This window comes from Drosophila pseudoobscura, chromosome 3 (genome assembly GCF_009870125.1).
Source record: "Drosophila pseudoobscura strain MV-25-SWS-2005 chromosome 3, UCI_Dpse_MV25, whole genome shotgun sequence".
In the NCBI taxonomy this organism is placed as follows: Eukaryota; Metazoa; Arthropoda; class Insecta; order Diptera; family Drosophilidae; genus Drosophila; species Drosophila pseudoobscura.
This window is the reverse complement of record NC_046680.1, coordinates 14,371,225-14,388,494: the sequence shown is the minus strand read 5'-3', so window position 1 is coordinate 14,388,494 and position 17,270 is coordinate 14,371,225. Positions and strand designations below refer to the sequence as shown.

Here is a 17,270-nt window from a genome sequence, read left to right as displayed (position 1 = left end):
TGAAATGTATGAGTATGTAAAAATATTTCAATCTGTGAACAAGATATGCCTAATTACTCTTCAAAACAGTTTAGAAATATAAACAAAATACGATATACAAATGGGCATACTCCGGTTGACTAGCAGTATATACTATATATATGTGTGACCTATTTCGCTAAAACCTTTTTTCGGACAAGATCCAATAAAAGCAAGTGGTTAAAATAATTCAGTCAAGTAGAAAATTGATTCATTAATCGGATAAAATTAAGTGGACAGGGCTGAAGGTTCTATTTAGTTAGTTATATTGCACGGAATATCAAAATCGAGGAAAATGCATCATGGAAGTTTAATGCGACAGCATATTTACGGTATATTTTTAAAATGAGACGGTATATTTTGGTATATTTCTGAGGGTCGGACGGTATATTTTAACGATAAGGTCACACTGACTGGAATGTACCTGCAAGGCAAGGCGCAAAATAAAATAAAAGTGAACATGGATAAAATCAAGTAAAAATATATTAAAATTCAACCAAACACCGAGGACGGCAAGTGCAATTCGAAATGGGCTCTAAGTGAGTAAATGAATAAAGTGAATTGCAAGCCAAATGAAAAACTTTACCTGCGTGGGTGTATCTGTGTGTGGGCGGCTTTTTTGTGTATGTGGTGGCATTTTAGTGTTTGTTTTGAGCTACCGCCTACACACACCCACGCCCCGGCATGCGCATACTCAAATGCCGTAGGAAGGCCCCAACAAGCCGAGAAAACTAATCGATATTGATAAGATACAGGTAAAATGTGTATTGTTGAATGTCAAGGACTCAGACGGCATATTTTCCCATTGAAATGAATGCACTTTTTATTTGTTTATAATTTGCGGGATAATCTATCTCTGGTCGAAGCCCTGGAAACGTAAAGGTTCTTGAAATTCCCCCTATTGACTGTCACACGTACAAACATATATGTAGTATATGGAATATGCTGGGAATTCCCTTTGATAAACGGTGGAATCTACCGTGAATCAAGCTTTTTGGCGGAGTACTCGTACTTAGATGATGTTGCAAATTGGTTTGAATAAAGTGAATTGTCATATCGAAGGCTAGCAAATGGTCGTAACTGGTTTTATTCGATTTACTCGATTGATTGTTATCTTATTGAACAAATTGTAGCCCCTAATAGCATGGGAATCCATCCATTCACGACTCTACCTTTTTGTAGGTGGATAAGTGTGCGGTGTGATTTTTTTCTATCTGCATTCAAAATCAAAACTTGTTTCCCTCTTAATTATACCGGCTGTGATTTTGGGCTTAAAGATGGGTTGAGGGTCGACGGCTAGACAGTTTATAGTCAACCATAGATAGGCCATCATGTCTCGTAGATTATGCGCAGTGAGTAAGGCCAAATAATTCGCCAAGATCCGCTTTGCGCTGACTCACATATTTTCAGAAGCTCTTTGTGATGCTCCTATTGCACCTGGCGGCATCGGCGCCCCCAACACTAGTGCCGCAAATACGCATTCCCGGTTTCCAGCTCGAGCCCCTCGATAACACATACTACCTCAGGTACCACTAATTGGTCGATAATTGATGATGATTGATCCATCCCATCCATTTTTCCTGGCTTCCATAGCATCCAGCACCCGGATGGCACTATCCGCCAGGAGTCTGTGAAGGAGATTGCTCCGGGGCAGCTGCAAGTCCAGGGTGTGATTAATCAGCCATTCGAAGAGCACGGCACTTCGCTGGTGGTCACCTACCAGGCAGGTGCCAATGGTTACGTGGCCAAATATACTTACGGCAAGGGCCCGCCCACACCGCCGACCCAGCTGCCACAATTCCTCAGTCCCAATGCCTTGAAATCAACAGCTGGCTAGCGGCTACTTAAAAATAAAACCCTCCAGAAACCAATTTGTCTATAGGTTTCATAAAAGAATTAACAAGTGTTCTCTTTTCAAAACAAAACAGCATTTATAATAGGCATCCAATTCTGATCTCTGGCCGTTTTATAGTATTAGAGTCTGGCCTTTGTTCAGGTTTAGTTAGCGCGTTCAAGCCAGTTTTTGTTAAAATATATGATGTCCTAAGCGTTGGCTTAACAGTTTCAAGCCACCAGCCACGGGCGAAGCATCATCACCGACATGTCTGCTACGCTGTTTAGTTCGGTGAGCCATTCACACAGTCGCTTCTCTCTTGAAGATTTTGCTAATCATTCATTTAGCTGCTAGTAATTCTAGTTTTTCTGAATGGGGCAATCGCAGCGCCTCGGCCTGCTCCCCTGCTCGTGCCGCGTATCGACTCCAAAGATTTCCAACTCGAGCCGGAGGATAACAAGTACACTCTGAGGTAGATAATGAAAAATAAACACCAGAGAATACACTCAAGAGACTTATATTCTCACAGGATATATTATCCGGATCGGACGACTCGTGAGGAGACCGTGGAGGAGATTGCTCCGAGAGTGTTTCAGGTCAGGGGCTCTTTGAGTCAGACATTTCCAGATCAGGGCCTTGGCTTGGAGGTCCTTTATGAGGCTGGACCCAATGGCTATGTGGCCAAGTACAAATACGGGACGACCACGACTCCTCCCTTGGGGCTTCCTCCCAATGTTCTGAAATCAACTGCCGGATAAAAACCGATCTCAAGAATAATTTGAAATAAAAGTGCTAAGGAAAAGCCAACTGAAAATAACTTTCGATTGTTCTGCGTTACTCTTGCATTTTTCACTGAGCATTGACAGTTGCTCTAAAACTTTAGTCATAGTAGAAGCTTCTAAAACTGCTTGTTAATAGTTCTCAAACTGCTGTAACAGCTGCTGAACGGTATCTCATTCTGTTAGGCTCTCTAAAAGCTCTACTCTCGCTCTTTTTCCCCTATCTACTATTTCTGCTCCCCCCTCAAGCTGTCAGCGATACATTTGGCATTGAAATTGTCGCGTGATCGACTCAAATGCATGTACATACCTTTTACACACCACCCCCAACGCAACCGCAGCGATAGTAAACTTACAAACAAACTGACGCTTTCACCTCAGTTCTCAGTGCGGTTGGAGCCATTCCACCTTAAGGTATACTTCCAGCAGCAGCTACGCTCATCTACAGACGTGAGCAGAATGGTGAGCATTATTCAGCTCTCCCCTATCACATATCACAATTGCGAGTCGGGTATCAGGGAGCAGGCAGCGCACCGACGGACCCGACCAGGCCAGACAGTTGGCATTCTGCCGCGGTATTGGCTTGTTGACTTATCAATCGGCAGAAGGCAGCAGCAGCAGCAGCGACGACGCAGGCGTAGATAAGCTGCCACGATGCAGCGTTAGTCTCGTCTCGGAATTGCCGAAATAGATTGCTGTCAACGCAGCAACAATGTTTAAAGATTGGCGAAGGCACAGGCTGAGCCACGGCCACAGGCGCTGGCGGCACTACCAGCAGCCACAGAAGCGCTTAACCGATAGGTGCCACAGTGATTCATAAACTGTGAATTTCATCTGACGATTCGTTTCGTTCTGTTTTGCTATCTCTTCCACAGGGAAACAATGATTTTGTTTGTCTACGACACCGAGTGTCTGAAGGATGAGGCGGATGATCCGATTAAGGCGGTGCTCTACTTCCATCCCAGCTGGGTATCCGACTACCAGAAGGTGGCCCTCTGCGGACAGCTGATGGGAACAACGTACTTCCTCAGGGACTGCTTCTTCAAGCCCCGTGTTTTGGCCCTGCAGAATGGAAAGTTTGTGCTCAAGGAATTTGGACGCTTCACCCTGGTGAGTGGAGAAAAACAAAAAAAGAACAGGGGTAACAACAAGATCCTAATTTCGTTTTTGGTGGCTGTCTCTTCCAGGCCGTCGGAACGGATCGGAATATTAGTGATGAGAACCTGGAACATCGCGCGGAACTCCTGAGCTCTTTGCTCAAGTTCTTTCATCGTGACCTGCAGACGCTGTACGACCAGTACGCGCAGCCTCCAGCCCTTAACACCAGGAATCTGTGCGACAAACTGTACCAGATCTTCGAGACATATTTGCCCATGATGCACCGCAACGGAGACACATTCCAGAACGTTCCTAGACTTCGCATGCCCAAGGTGAGTGCGGAACTGGCACGTTGTATCTATTTATTCATTCTCTGGCTATTTCCAGACCGCCAGTCACATCTTCCTGGAGGCCATACAGGTGCTGCAAAGTTGCCAGGAGACAAAGGGCATTCTGGGCGGAGTCATTCTCTATCACAACAAGTAAGGCGCCCTGTCGGAGACCGACTCTTGTCTGGTTGCTAATGCCATCTGTGTTTTCTCGCCTCTGTAGGGTGGTGGCCTCGCAGCTGAGCGACGTGGTGACCAAGAAACTGGTCCTGACCGATCCTCGTCACATCCGCAACGCGGCAGAGCAGCTGACAACGCAACAGTTTCACGTTCCCTATGGCGTTCAGATGATGGTGGTCTACTTGGATCAGAAGCAGTATCGACAAATGGTTGCGGATGCACAGCGGGCCCAGAACCTGCTGATGATTACGTCGCAGACACAGAGCGGGATGCCCTTTCAGAGTGCCAAGCGGAAGCTGAAGAGGGACAAGTCCCTGATCTTCACACACATTCCCGAGGACGAGGCGGCCCCGGTGGACCCTTTGGCGACAATGCCAACAGCCCGACCCAAGTCGATGAGGCCCACGTTCCTGCCACTGCGGCACAAGAACATGCACAGCAGGGAGCTGCCCGAGACCAGCACAGGGGCAATAAACTTTGACGAGACCGACTCGTATCCCGAATATATTGGACGCACTAGTGTGTGCAACACACCTATGACGGAGAACAAGGTCCTGCCGGTGGCCACTGTGATGTCTATCTGCGCAAATCCCGAGGAGGAGCCAGTCGTCAATGATGGCTCCAACTTTAGTGGGAAGGCAGAGTCGCGCCGTCAATCCCTGAAGGCGGATGTCGAGAAGTTCTTCTCGAACTTTATTATCAATCCGAGCAAGCAGTTTACCCGCCGCAAGTCCTCCGCTGACCTGCAAGACGCCCTGCGAGCCATCTCAAAAAAGATACGTAGCTTTACACCAAACTTTAGACCGGATGTCAACCGGAATGGGAGCGGCAACGGCAGTGGCAGCAGCAGTGATGAGCTGTCTTCGCCCTCTCCCGACTACTCGGAGTACGATGAGAACAGCAGTGCCCGGACCATCAACGACCCCACATACCCGGTCTTTATCGCCAACGGCAAGCAGATCTCGCGCAACCTGTTCCAGCAGTTTCTCGATCAGTATTACAAGCTGTGGGGCGTCGCCAGTGCGCAAGCCCACCACGATGCCGAGCTGGCCGCTCTTGTGGCCGAGTTCCAAGAATTCAACAAGGAAGTCAAAAAGCTGGACGAGCACATGCGACAGCAGGCACTGGCTGAAGGTTCGGACGATCCGAATCTCAATCTGGAATCCCGACAACTGGTCAAGTCGCCGATGGAAAAGAGCTCCATGAGTCTCCCTCTCAAGCCAGCGGGAGATTTGTGCTTCGGAGAGCCATCTGCAGCTGCTCCCCTTCAGCGAGGCGCCGGACGGAGTGGAGCTGGTGCCGTGCCCTTGACTCCCCTCATGGCCAAACTCTCGGTGTTGGCCCTCAGCGAGACACCTTCCATCGAGATCCTGACGCCTCTGACCAGCAGCATGGCCTTTCCATACCGCAGTTCTATGAAGTGTGAGGACGCAATGGACGCCTTTGCTGCACTGTCCATTGTTCCGGTGAATCCCGCTCCTAGCCTGGCGAATGGCATGCAGCGTACGGAACTGTATACCTGTGGACAGAAGAACATGACGTTGCTGCTGCTCATGGAGGAGGGGACCTCGCAGAAGCAGGACGTTGTCCAGAAGATGGTGAGTGGAGCTGCATATGCCTCCTACAAATTCTCATTGGAGCGAGTCCTAACGCATCTCCTCTTTCCTTTTGATTAGTTTGACATTTGCGTGGCGAAATTTCCCCACATGGAATCTCAATTGAGTCAAACTCTGAGTGTCAATCTGGAGGGCGATATGCCTGATTACAGCAACTACAGCTTCATGTGCGTGGATGCCAAGTGGGATGTGCTAGAGCGCAGTGGACCGTGGAATTCGTTGGAGCTGAAAGTTGTCGAGAGCATGCATACCGCTGATGTCGATGGGAAGCACGGTGGGCTGACGGACTTGATTTTACGGTGAGTGGATCACGAATTCTATCTAAAAGATCTCATTTCCTCATTGGCCTTCCTTGAATTTTGTAGATCCCAGGATTCCGTTTACTATGGCCACAAGTGCGGACGGACAGAGTTCTACTACAAGGAGCCGACCCACCAAATCAACGGCATACCGCCGCCCTCGGATCCAGTAAGCAACATACAGAACCGCGCCAAGGCGCAACTGGAGCGTGACCACTCCTACATGCTATTCTAGGACGTGGCTTGACATGAATGCTCATAAGATAACCAACCGTACAATATGAATACATATTGAATACTCGCATGCTTAACCAAAAACAAAAATTGTTAATTGGGCTGATGCCCACACAATATGCCAACTTTATGCCATCCGCTGTTACTTACTTTGCCATCCCTAAGTGTCCCTGACCGTCCTTTGTAAGCCTCTTGAATTGTGCTTGGAGAACCGAGAATTATCTACCATCCTGTCCATATCATAAAGTGAACAATTTTAAGCAAAAGTTTTACTTTTTATATGAATTTTACAAGACAAAAGAAAATTTCTTTGAACGATTTTAAAAACGGGTCCTCTTGATCTCCTTTTGACCACATTTTTCTATGCACAATTCAAGCGGCTTGTGCCTGGAGTCGGACCAAAAATAATTTTAAAAACCAGACTCCTCTCGTGCGAGGAGTGCAGCTTCCAGCCAGCGAATTCATTTGCATTTGTTTCATCTTTTGACTTTATTGAGATGTAAAGTACAAGAAATATTTTAAGCTTTGTTTACAATGTCCAGCACTGTTGTTTAATTTATAAGCGCCTCGCAAACGATATGATTGTCGTCGATTGTGTGTCGATTGCACTGGTTCTGAGGCCAAAGAATGTAGAATGTAGATTGTATTTCGAATGTAAATATAAAGGGGGGTATAGATTCATTTAGATTCAATTATTTGTAGCTTAAACCCTAACCAGATTCGGTTCTGTCCAATTAGTAGTGTTCTTATAACTAATCTTAGCCGTTTCTCTTACGTGTATTATTATCCAACAGAAGTTTAAGCGCTTTGTGCCAATTAAAATGCAGATCGAATGTGAATGTGAATATGAATGTGAATGTTAAAAGTGAATGTAAAACCAGGGAATGTACATCTTAAGGATTGCTAAGAAATGTGCAATACTATAGAAGCAGGACAACTATTTTGTGAGTTTTGCGTTGATTTTAGCTTAAATATACATACATAAAATATATACCAAAAAGAAGATTATTTATATATGTATACACAATATACAATACATATACTATATACTCCCATATTGATATCCGAATCTACTTGTAGATTTTCAAAATAAACCCGCTCAAACCGTTGTTTGAGAAAATACTTTGAGGTCTTTGAGATGCCTTTTTCTAAGTATCTGTAACTATAACTATGACTCAAGCACCTACTTCTATCTCTAGACATGTCTATGTCTAGTTAAGGCTATCACGGCATCTTCATGACTATCCAAGGAACACGGTTATAATACTTGTAGTGATAATAGTCGTAGGCAAGCTTTCCCAGAATGAGGATGATGAGGCTGGCCAGCACGCCGTTCAGCCAGTCGATGGGATGGATCTGCGTACCACTCTCCGCACTCACGTTGCACATGTCCTGGCGGGTGAGGGTCAGCACCTTGGCCAGCCGCAGCTCGTCGTCCTGCATGTAGGTGCACGTCACATTCCAGGCATCCCTCACAATGTCCCGGTACTGGTTCAGTAGCTCGCGCAGCCGCATCCCAAACTTGCAGGTGCAGTGCCACGGATTCTTGCTGAGCAACAGCAGATTGGCGTTCTCATTGTCGTTCAGCGCATTGTCCAGTGCGTAGACATGCAGCTTCCTCAGGTTGTTGCCACGCAGGTTGAAGAGGCGGAAGTTCTGCAGCCAAAACGTGTTCTCCAGGTCGTCCACATTGGAGATGCGGTTGTTCTCCAGATGCACATCCACCACATGGCGGTAATGGGGATTATCCCGTAGCGGTTTTATGTCGCTGATCTGGAAAGGGGAGGAGATTAGACTGTGGTCATTCAGACGCAACCATTTATCCCTTACCAGATTATCGTTGATGGTCAGCGTGGTTGTGTTCTCCGGCAGATAGGCGGGCAGGCTGTGGAATTGCATGTGGGAGCAATTGACCGTGTAGAGCGGAATATGGGTCCTGGGCAGGATGTGGTGCATCAGGCAGGTGCAGTTCCTCAGGTCCGGATGCGATTGGCACTCCTTCTTCAGCTCCTATGTGTCATTAATGGAATCAGTAAAGATTAGCTGAGATCTTAAGAAGAATTGTCCAGAGGCGCTAATGCTCACCAATTTGTAGTGCATCACCAGCAGCATCTGGCGCTCCTTGTACTTGCGATCGGTGCAGAGGAGCTCATCTCGGTCCACCACGAGACGCCCCTTCTCCGGCTGCAGTAGCATCCACTTGAAATTTCGCGTGCAGTTCCAGGGATTCCCGGCCAGGTAGAGCTGCTCAAAAGAGCGGGGGAGTAGCAGAGGGCCGTCCAGCTGGATAAGCTGGTTCCAACGCAAATCCAGGACCTTCAGCGTGTGCACTCGCTTGAAGGTGCGTGTCGAAATGTAGGAGAGATTCGTCCACGAGATGTTGATGCTCTGCAGATAGGACATTTCGGGAAATTCGAAGGCGAACTCCGTGAACCCACTGTACTCGATGGTCAGAAATCGCAGCCTGGGCAGCTTTTGCAACTCGCCCAGGAACCTGGAGGTGTCCTGGGGCCAGCCGCACAGCAGCATTTGCTGGGCCGGCAGTGACTTTCCCAGCTTCCTTTAGTCAAAAAAGAGTCGATGGGAGAGTCATATCATGAACATCGAGATGCTAGCCATCTTATACTTACGCTAATGCCCCCAGGTTGTTCATGCCGCCATAGCATTTGAGGAGTCCGCTCCGGGTCAGTCTGGAACAGTTGCCCCCCGCTGCCTCTGGCACTGAGGTCCAGTTGAAGCAGCTCTGACTGTAGCCGGTGGGCATCCGCATGGTCGTGCTCGGTGTGGCCTCAATCGCTGTCGTGGATGCCGTCTCATTGCTGTCAGCAGCGGTGACGTGGACGAGTCTGAAAAACCGTTAATTGGTAAGTAAATAAATCCACTCCCACTCCACATCTCTGCCCGAGAGCTACATATATATTTGGTCTATTTTTGGCTCCGTCAACCCTCTGGTATACTGATAGTTCCGTCGCACTGCGGATCCGGCGCGACTCTCGTTTAGGGCTTGATAAGCAGACGCCAGGTAGGTCTTGATTGCCTCGGGAAAGCACAGCCTCAGATAGAGGCTATGTAATTAGACCCAAAACTAGTCGTAGTAGGGTATATCGTATTGGTGAAAATATATCTAAATACCAGGCAGAAGATGACTTTATAAATATCCGCAATTGATATAATTCTTTATCGTATAGTATTGTATGTTTCCCAACAAAGAAGGTATAATATTTAGGCGGAAACAGTCCTTCTTCTCAAATAAAAGAAGAATTACTTAAGGTTTCGGGTATCCCGAACTAGAATTTCTGATCGTGTTTGAGGTACTTCAAACTGCTCTAAACCGATTGACTTTGGTAATTATGTAGGCAAATATATCTATATCTAGAGTTGACGTTAGACCGTGGCACTACTCTCAAGTACGAGTATTTCTGCGTAGTATGGAATTATTTGCTCTGTCTATATGGCGGTTCTATTAGCGACCAGAGAGCCAAAGTATATCACATGATGCTCATTTAGCACGTACAGAGGTGGTAGATCTCTGTGTGACAACATTTCGGAGAGCTGTCAATGTTTACCAGGAATTATTTGGGAGAGATATAATCTTGAAGCTGGTTAAAGTCGTTGCTCTTTGAAATGCTGAACAATTGAAAGCTTTATATTACAAAGTTACGATTGGAAAAAACACAAAAACACTTCCATTTACAGATTCAAAAATCTTATAAGCAAATAAATATACCATAATTATACAGATACAGAAAATTCATATATCAAACGACTTTTATATCCCGTCGATTTTTTTCATATTGTATACATATGTGTCTAACCCACAATTAGCAACTAATGGTAGCACTCGCTCGCGTTCGAGGTGTTAAAATGAACAATACACAATGTGAAATATGGAATATAAGAATAGCATCAAAAATATTTACTTTATAAGCGACAAAAAAATTGAAGTTTGGTAGCAGCTTTGTTTGCATTCCAGTGGTAAAAATTTGTGAAGAATAAATATTTGAATATGGTGGGTATTTAACCATATAATACATACATACACATACATATATAATGCTACATGTGTGTCATGCTAGGGCACAATTTACACTCTTTCGTTAATTAACATTGGCAAATTCGAAAAGTACACAAAATGCCAAAGTCCAGACCTGAATTTAATATTTTTCCATTTTGTATGTTTATTTATCCGTTGAAGTTTCACTAACTTCATAATGGCACCCCATGGCGTATGATTAATAAAGATTCGTCTGAGAAGCAGCAATGTCAAATTTTAATTGAAAAGTTTCACTTGAAGCGTTCTTTCCATTGAGTTCTGGCGTCACAACAAGTGCCATGCCGTTTCATTTAGACAATCAAATCGGTTCGGTTCGTTTCGGAAAGAGGTGGAGGTGGAAGAATAAAAGATCAAATTTATTGCCCATGGGATAAGTTGTTTATGGCAATGGGGGGCTCTAGAAAACTGTGAGTTCCATTCTACTATAGGGAAGTCCGGACCACATATTATAATCGATATGAGGTCCAACAAAAAGTAATTATACCCGATACTCAAAATGAGTATTGGGGTATATTAGATTTGTGGTAAAAGTGGATGTGTGTAACGTCCAGAAGGAATCGTTTTCGACCCTATAAAGTATATATATTCTTGATCAGCATCAATAGCCGAGTCGATTGAGCCATGTCTGTCTGTCCGTCTGTCCGTCCGTCCGTCTGTCCGTCTGTCCGTCTGTCCGTCCCCTTCAGCGCCTAATGCTCAAAGACTATAAGAGCTAGAGCAACGATGTTTTGGATCCAGACTTCTGTGATATGTCACTGCTCCAAAAATATTTCAAAACTTTGCCCCGCCCACTTCCGCCCCCACAAAGGGCGAAAATCTGTGGCATCCACAATTTTAAAGATACGAGAAAACTAAAAACGCAGAATCGTAGAAGATGACTATATCTTACAGAGTGCAAAATCTGAACCATATCGTATAATTATTATAGCCAGAATCACGAAAACAATTTCACTCTTTCTCGCTCTGTCTCACTCTAACACACAGGTTTCATGGTCGGTTTTGCCAATTGCAAAATATGAGTTCAAGGATCTGAGAACCCATAAGAGCTAGAGCAACCAAATTTGGTATCCACACTCCTGTGATATCGGACCTTGACCGTTTCCTGTCCAAATTTCGCCACACCCCCTTCCGCCCCCGCAAAGGACGAAAATCTGAGGCAACCACAAATCTCAGAGACTATTAAAGCTAGAGTAACCAAATTTGGTACACACACTCCTTTAAGATGTCACTATAAAACGTATATCTCAGAATTTCGCCCCACCCCCATCCGCCCCCACAAAGGACGAAAATCTGTTGCATCCACAATATTGCAGATTTGAGAAAACTAAAAACGCAGAATCATAGATAATGACCATATCTATTAGATTGCTGAATCTGGATCAGATCAGATCATTTTTATAGCCAAAAGGAACAAATCAATTTGCAGTGGCTACGCAGCGCCCGACGTCACGCTCAGACTGATTTTCTGTCTCTCTCGCACGCACTCTTTGTCGTGTCGTTTAATATTAGCGGCGTCTGCCGGAGGAGAGCCATACTGACTTAGTATCGGGTATAACCGTAGAGTTGCGGTGTCCGCAGCAACTCACAACGTTCCACCTCGTTTTTTATTTGGTTTCTTCTTCATACACACATCCATTCAATGCCTCTTACGAACTTACGTTGAATTGTATGTACAATTGAAACAAGTCTATCAATTCAACAATGAAAATAGATCTGAATAAATCTACTTATGAACCCGCCACGACAGCGGCTGTCAATTGCCTTTGATTCGCTTTGAGCGGCACAGAGTAGCCATGGGAAGCAAATTAGATCGGCAAAAGAGGCATTGAATACGAGAATGATAATGCCTACCGAAATCCGTTCGTATTCCTACTCCAAATCTAAGAGTATTTTCGTGTTGTATGAGTTTGATAAATAAAATAAAAATAAACTTCTTGTGATAAGAATTTCAAAATAGAATATAAAAAAATATCACATTTCCCTTCCGTGAAAAAAGGTAAGGTAAGACTTCGTTGTGTGGGGTGATAGATAAGTAAACGAGGAATACTCGTAACGCTCGCCATGGCTGGGAATTCTGAAGAAGTTGCTACCTTTGAAATTTATGGCCCCTAATTATGTCTCCGGAATAACAAATCTGGTCATATAAAAGTGTCAACAGAGATGACAAGAAGAATTACAAAAAGAAGCTCTATTAAAGGAGAACTTGAGTACATATAGTGGGCAACGTATATATTCAATTTTAGTAGACTTTGTACCAATGAGACTTTATATTAACCATAAAACGCAATCAGGATCCAATAAAGAGCGCTTTGATTTGGTTGCGACGATAAGTCACTTTGCATGGAATGGGCCGTATAAGCAGTTAAACATGGACAATAACCCACATATGGAGTGGCCCAGAATAGGATTTAGTGTGCTTATTAATAAACAACCTAGACACAGATGAGTTAAGGCCCCAGCGTGCTGTAAACAGTTGATAAGAGCCGCACATTTGCTTACATGACACTAAATTGCGCATACGCCGGGTATAACGCATGCTTTACCTCATCGAGACCATCAAGAGCAGCGAAAGGGTGCTCACATCCCACTTTTCGTTCATACACCCACGGATAGTTCGTCGTGCCATGATCTCTTTTCAACACAGGAACTCTATTTTAAGATTGTTTATGCAAATTCAGATATTTTCACTCGGAATATTCCATTGTCACAATCGTTGATAGGCGAAATTTTGGGGAAATTTAAAGTACATCATTAAGTATTGTTTTAATTTCGCTCCGCAGGCATAGCGTTCCGGTGTTTAATCGGCACTCAATCCGCGGGTGTCTCTAGTATCTATGTAGGTTCTATGCTGTGTGCTGCTCTTCGCGCGCTTGAAGTTCAAATGAGGCGCGTTTGCGAATCGCTGGTGATTTTGTTGGTTCTTCCTCTTCCGCCACATTACTCTTTGACGCCAGAGATCTCCAGCCCCAAAACAGCTGTCCAGCAAAGAGAGGAGACAGAGAGAGAGCAAGTGAGAGAGCCACTGCCTGGGGGCTCGTTCCGAATAGAGCAGCTGTTTCGGATGGGGGTGACGTTGATTTACGATCAGTGTCAGGGTCGGTGTTCCGTTCTGTTCGGATCGGATTCGATTATATGCAATGTTGTTCCTGCAACATGTTGACTGAATCATCGTGACGAATCCACTACCTGGTTCACCACTCGCCGCCGGCTTTGGCATACAAATAGCCAATAATTTGTACTTCCATTTGCCGACAAACAGATTTGGCTCATCGAATGTCTAATGTGGAAGATAAAAGTAATTAATAATCACATGCTTCATACGCATGCAGTCGTATGTATGTTGTTTTGTGAAACATCATTTTTATTAATGCTTCATACATTTGTACATCAAAATATGGATCGCACATTGATCAGAGCTAAACTAGGGAATATATAGTTAACAAAAACCGTTCATTAGACACGAATATAATGCTCAATATGTGTATAGATATATCTGTAGGTGCGGCTAACATTTGCTTAGCAAAATGCTGAACTCTCTAGGTGATTAACAATCTATTAGGATCTATTTGGGCTTGGACTTTCGGGTTTTGTGCTTGTATTCGCTTGCTATAATGCTCTTTGGACCAGTGAAATGCAATGATAGTATATATGAATATATATTCACATATGTTTGTAGGTACATATGTTTAACAGTTGCCTCTTATGCAGGTACACTCTTCCTGCCATTTGTCTACATTAAATTTTGGTATAACATTCACAAGAGCTGAAATCTCTTGACTTTTACTTAATCAACATCCTGAGTGGGCGTATTACGTCCATTGCTGCCACTACCACTCTGGGTGGGGGCATCGCCAGCTGCCTGCACCTTCTCATTGGTCTCGGCTTGTTTTTTGCGCTCGTAGTCACGCACATCCTCCAGGGTCATGCCGTACCATTCGTCCAGCCAGGCAAAGGCCTGTCGATGTCCAAGCAGGAGTATGTCGCGAATGCCGCGCTGTATAAAATCCTCAACCTTTGTCTGCAGACCCCAGACCTCGAAGCTGGCATGGACCACCTTGTAGGAGCACATGATGGGCTTGTCCGTTTCCCGCCATCCCTCAATCAGCGGTCCGCGACCTGCAGATGGAACAAGCGATATTTTTTGGGGATTTTTTTGAACCGGGGGTCACTATACCTGTTTTTTCTGATTTGAAAAATTTGGGATCCTCCTCGCGCTTGTAGTGCTTAGCGTTGAATTCATCGAAAGCTATGTCAGGGTGATCCACAGAGCGCACTTTCAGCTCCTCCTCAGTAAGATCCAGACACTATCAAGTAATTTTGTTATTGCTAAAGAGTTCTGCTTCAGCATTTGGATAAATTCTCACGTTTTCTGTGGTGCCATTGTTGTCCTCATACTTTGTCTTGATGAGGACATGCAACTTGGGTATGAAGGAGCACTGTAAATAGGGGGATAATTGGTCAGCGGAGGACAACCAAAAATAAGCTTTGTCCAATTACCGTATATTCTACATGGCGTACGTGGCATTACCAATTACAGTTCCATTATAGCACATGAAATTTTAATGAGAGAAACAAAAAACCAATCAATAATTTACTCTAAATATATTGCAAGCGTGTCTAATGTCTATAATTAGCGATAAAACGATTTATAAATAAACCGCAGTAAAGCTGAAATATAAATCGAATGCCAATTATATAGCGCCGGGTGCTTATAGCGACATAAATATGGGTGTCCATGCTTAAAATACAAATGTTTATAGATAAAGGAATCTGATTCGGCAATGTTTGGATAGGAATCATAATGCTGTCCCTAACTGATTTTATAAACTTTACACGATGTCAACAAACCAAAAACCAAACAAGTTCACGGGAGCTAAGAGCTAAGAGAACATGGGGACTCATGTGTAATCTGATTTTATCAGAGCGGAAGAATGCGATGGGAATTGTGACATTTGCTAACAATTTGGCAAACGCTGATTGGAACCGAGTCGCCGATGAAAATGATGCCACCATGAAAATGATATCAGCTGCTCGAATGCCTAGAAAGGTGACGTATCGGTGGCATGACAAGTGTGCGTACGAGTTTATGGGGGGCTTTATCGGTAGACATAACCCCCCCACATACACGGCCCTGATATCTCCGAATTGCTTTGGCCCAACGCATGATGCTCTAAGAACGGACAAGGCTGTCACCATATGGCTACAGCAGAAATAGTAATCGAATGCAATGCTAATGATAAACACTAGGTACGTGTGCTGGGGCCTCTTCGGAGGAGAAGGGTAGATACCCGAGTTGTCGCCTTGAAAACAGACACCCCAGTGGATGCGCACGCCCAGTCCCACTCACCTGTTAGTGTGTAGGGATAGTAATTCCAGGACTTCTCTATCACATAGAAAACGCGCGGGCAGATTGCTTGCACCCAGTAAGGCAGTCGACTGTTTTGGGGGAGAATCTTTCATTAGCTGCCAAAAAACTATTCAAATCGTGCGATTCTCACCTCGACAAGTGGATGTGTTTCTCTGTGTACTGGCCCTTGCCATGGACGGCATCTTCACAGGGTCTGTTCTCCACCACCTCAACACCCTCTCCTTCCTCGGATTGCTCCAGACTATGGCGTGCTATCATATACAGCTGACCAATCTTGTACTATAGAATTATGAAATAAAATCACGAATTTGATTTCTGTCACTGGCGGGAAATTATGGATATGCTCACCTCCTCCACGGTTAGCGGCATGCACACGCGATATTCCTTCGTCAACACCATGTCAAAGCGTTTAAAACCGCGGCTTCACAGAAAGTTCCAGTTACGCAAAAGTAGCGCCACAAAAACACGACCAGCCAGTCAAACCAACAACAAATGAAATTAGGGATGTTGAATATATCAGAAATATAATCGACATATCGATATATATTTTTGATGATAATATATTTTATGGTGCTATTTTTTGGACTGCAAAATATTTATATTTTTGTTGGATCCCACTGCTACACAATTATTCTCTTGTTTCAACTCGTTAGAACCAATATGTAGTTGATACTTGCAGTGTTGAAGAAAAACCGATATTTTTGTGCGATAAGCGCCTGTTGAATGTGGCAAACATTTATAGCAGACACAATCAGTTTTACAGTCAGTGGACAATTATTGTACATTTATTTAATGCTTGTGCTTATTTCTACAATTTTATATATGCTGTTTTATACCATGTAATAAAATTAATTTTGGGGAAATTGTTATGGATCTTTTTTGTTTAAACCACATTTTATAAGCAATCCAATAAAAAAGCAGTACTTAAAATCAGACAGTCTTGTATACAATTGATTCACCTATCGAATAAAATTATGTGGGCATGGCTAAATATTCTATCTAGCTAATAATATTCGACGGAATATCAAAATCGAGGAATATGGAAAATATAACTTGAATTCGTTAGTACTTTTTGAAAATGAGACCGTATATTTTGGTATTTATTTGAATCGGGTAGAATCTGTAATAACCGGTTCAGAACAATGAGTCCCATTCCATGCACACATACCCTGGGGGAAATGAATGTTATAGAATTGTGAATACGTTTGTCTTCCAAGACTCCGTAGGTATCAGGATCGAGATAAATATTCACAAGATACTAATAATGTACTTGAATATGTCTAAGGAATATCAATTTGAGAAAAGGTCTTTATAAATTCCGTTTGATCTTCATACAAAATTAGCGAAATAGGGTGCACAAAGGCCTATACACGCATCATGTCTTCAAATACCAGCAACATTGCGACTCTTTTTTTTGTTGAACTTTTTCGTTTAACCCTTTTTTTACAATAAAAGCATGGA

General features: G+C 44.0%; 5 protein-coding genes and 1 long non-coding RNA gene across 9 annotated transcripts; 3 read left to right on the top strand and 3 right to left on the bottom strand.

The window, feature by feature from the left end:
* Positions 1–385: 385 nt before the first annotated feature.
* HPS4 (Hermansky-Pudlak syndrome 4 protein) lies at positions 386–6,928 on the top strand. 2 transcript variants are annotated; one of them, XM_015184608.2, is made up of 7 exons: positions 386–557; positions 3,507–3,741; positions 3,819–4,061; positions 4,117–4,211; positions 4,282–5,836; positions 5,915–6,153; positions 6,220–6,928. In XM_015184608.2, exons 1-7 carry the CDS (start codon positions 547–549, stop codon positions 6,386–6,388), a joined length of 2,547 nt encoding a protein of 848 aa, XP_015040094.1. In that variant the 5' UTR covers positions 386–546; the 3' UTR covers positions 6,389–6,928. The 2 variants fall into 2 exon arrangements, with proteins under 2 accessions (XP_015040094.1, XP_001361191.2); XM_001361154.4 differs by lacking the exon at positions 386–557 and adding an exon at positions 3,280–3,432.
* Positions 1,123–1,943, top strand: LOC6898602 (uncharacterized). 2 transcript variants are annotated; one of them, XM_015184609.2, is made up of 3 exons: positions 1,123–1,374; positions 1,432–1,544; positions 1,612–1,943. In XM_015184609.2, the coding sequence occupies exons 2-3, from the start codon at positions 1,441–1,443 to the stop codon at positions 1,853–1,855; spliced, it is 348 nt and encodes a 115-aa protein (XP_015040095.1). In that variant the 5' UTR covers positions 1,123–1,374; positions 1,432–1,440; the 3' UTR covers positions 1,856–1,943. The 2 variants fall into 2 exon arrangements, with proteins under 2 accessions (XP_015040095.1, XP_002138611.1); XM_002138575.3 differs by having other exon boundaries at positions 1,193–1,370.
* LOC117183557 (uncharacterized) lies at positions 1,962–2,468 on the bottom strand. The gene is made up of 2 exons (XR_004468663.1): positions 2,380–2,468; positions 1,962–2,319 (listed from the first exon to the last, which is right to left on the bottom strand). It is a non-coding gene; the product is annotated as an uncharacterized lncRNA (long non-coding RNA).
* Positions 2,055–2,673, top strand: LOC6898601 (uncharacterized). Its single transcript, XM_002138574.3, has 3 exons — positions 2,055–2,143; positions 2,200–2,324; positions 2,382–2,673. Exons 1-3 carry the CDS (start codon positions 2,120–2,122, stop codon positions 2,608–2,610), a joined length of 378 nt encoding a protein of 125 aa, XP_002138610.2. The 5' UTR covers positions 2,055–2,119; the 3' UTR covers positions 2,611–2,673.
* On the bottom strand, positions 6,858–13,325 carry swi2 (Protein singed wings 2). Of its 2 annotated transcripts, none has more exons than XM_033377782.1 (5): positions 12,941–13,325; positions 9,018–9,233; positions 8,473–8,947; positions 8,218–8,397; positions 6,858–8,160 (listed from the first exon to the last, which is right to left on the bottom strand). In XM_033377782.1, the coding sequence occupies exons 2-5, from the start codon at positions 9,155–9,157 to the stop codon at positions 7,612–7,614; spliced, it is 1,344 nt and encodes a 447-aa protein (XP_033233673.1). In that variant the 5' UTR covers positions 9,158–9,233; positions 12,941–13,325; the 3' UTR covers positions 6,858–7,611. The 2 variants fall into 2 exon arrangements, with proteins under 2 accessions (XP_033233673.1, XP_001361190.4); XM_001361153.5 differs by having other exon boundaries at positions 12,985–13,325.
* Positions 13,326–14,073: 748 nt separating this feature from the next.
* rdgBbeta (cytoplasmic phosphatidylinositol transfer protein 1) lies at positions 14,074–16,318 on the bottom strand. The gene is made up of 7 exons (XM_001361152.4): positions 16,158–16,318; positions 15,940–16,088; positions 15,789–15,877; positions 14,939–14,946; positions 14,806–14,877; positions 14,616–14,745; positions 14,074–14,557 (listed from the first exon to the last, which is right to left on the bottom strand). Exons 1-7 carry the CDS (start codon positions 16,206–16,208, stop codon positions 14,226–14,228), a joined length of 831 nt encoding a protein of 276 aa, XP_001361189.2. The 5' UTR covers positions 16,209–16,318; the 3' UTR covers positions 14,074–14,225.
* Positions 16,319–17,270: the final 952 nt, after the last annotated feature.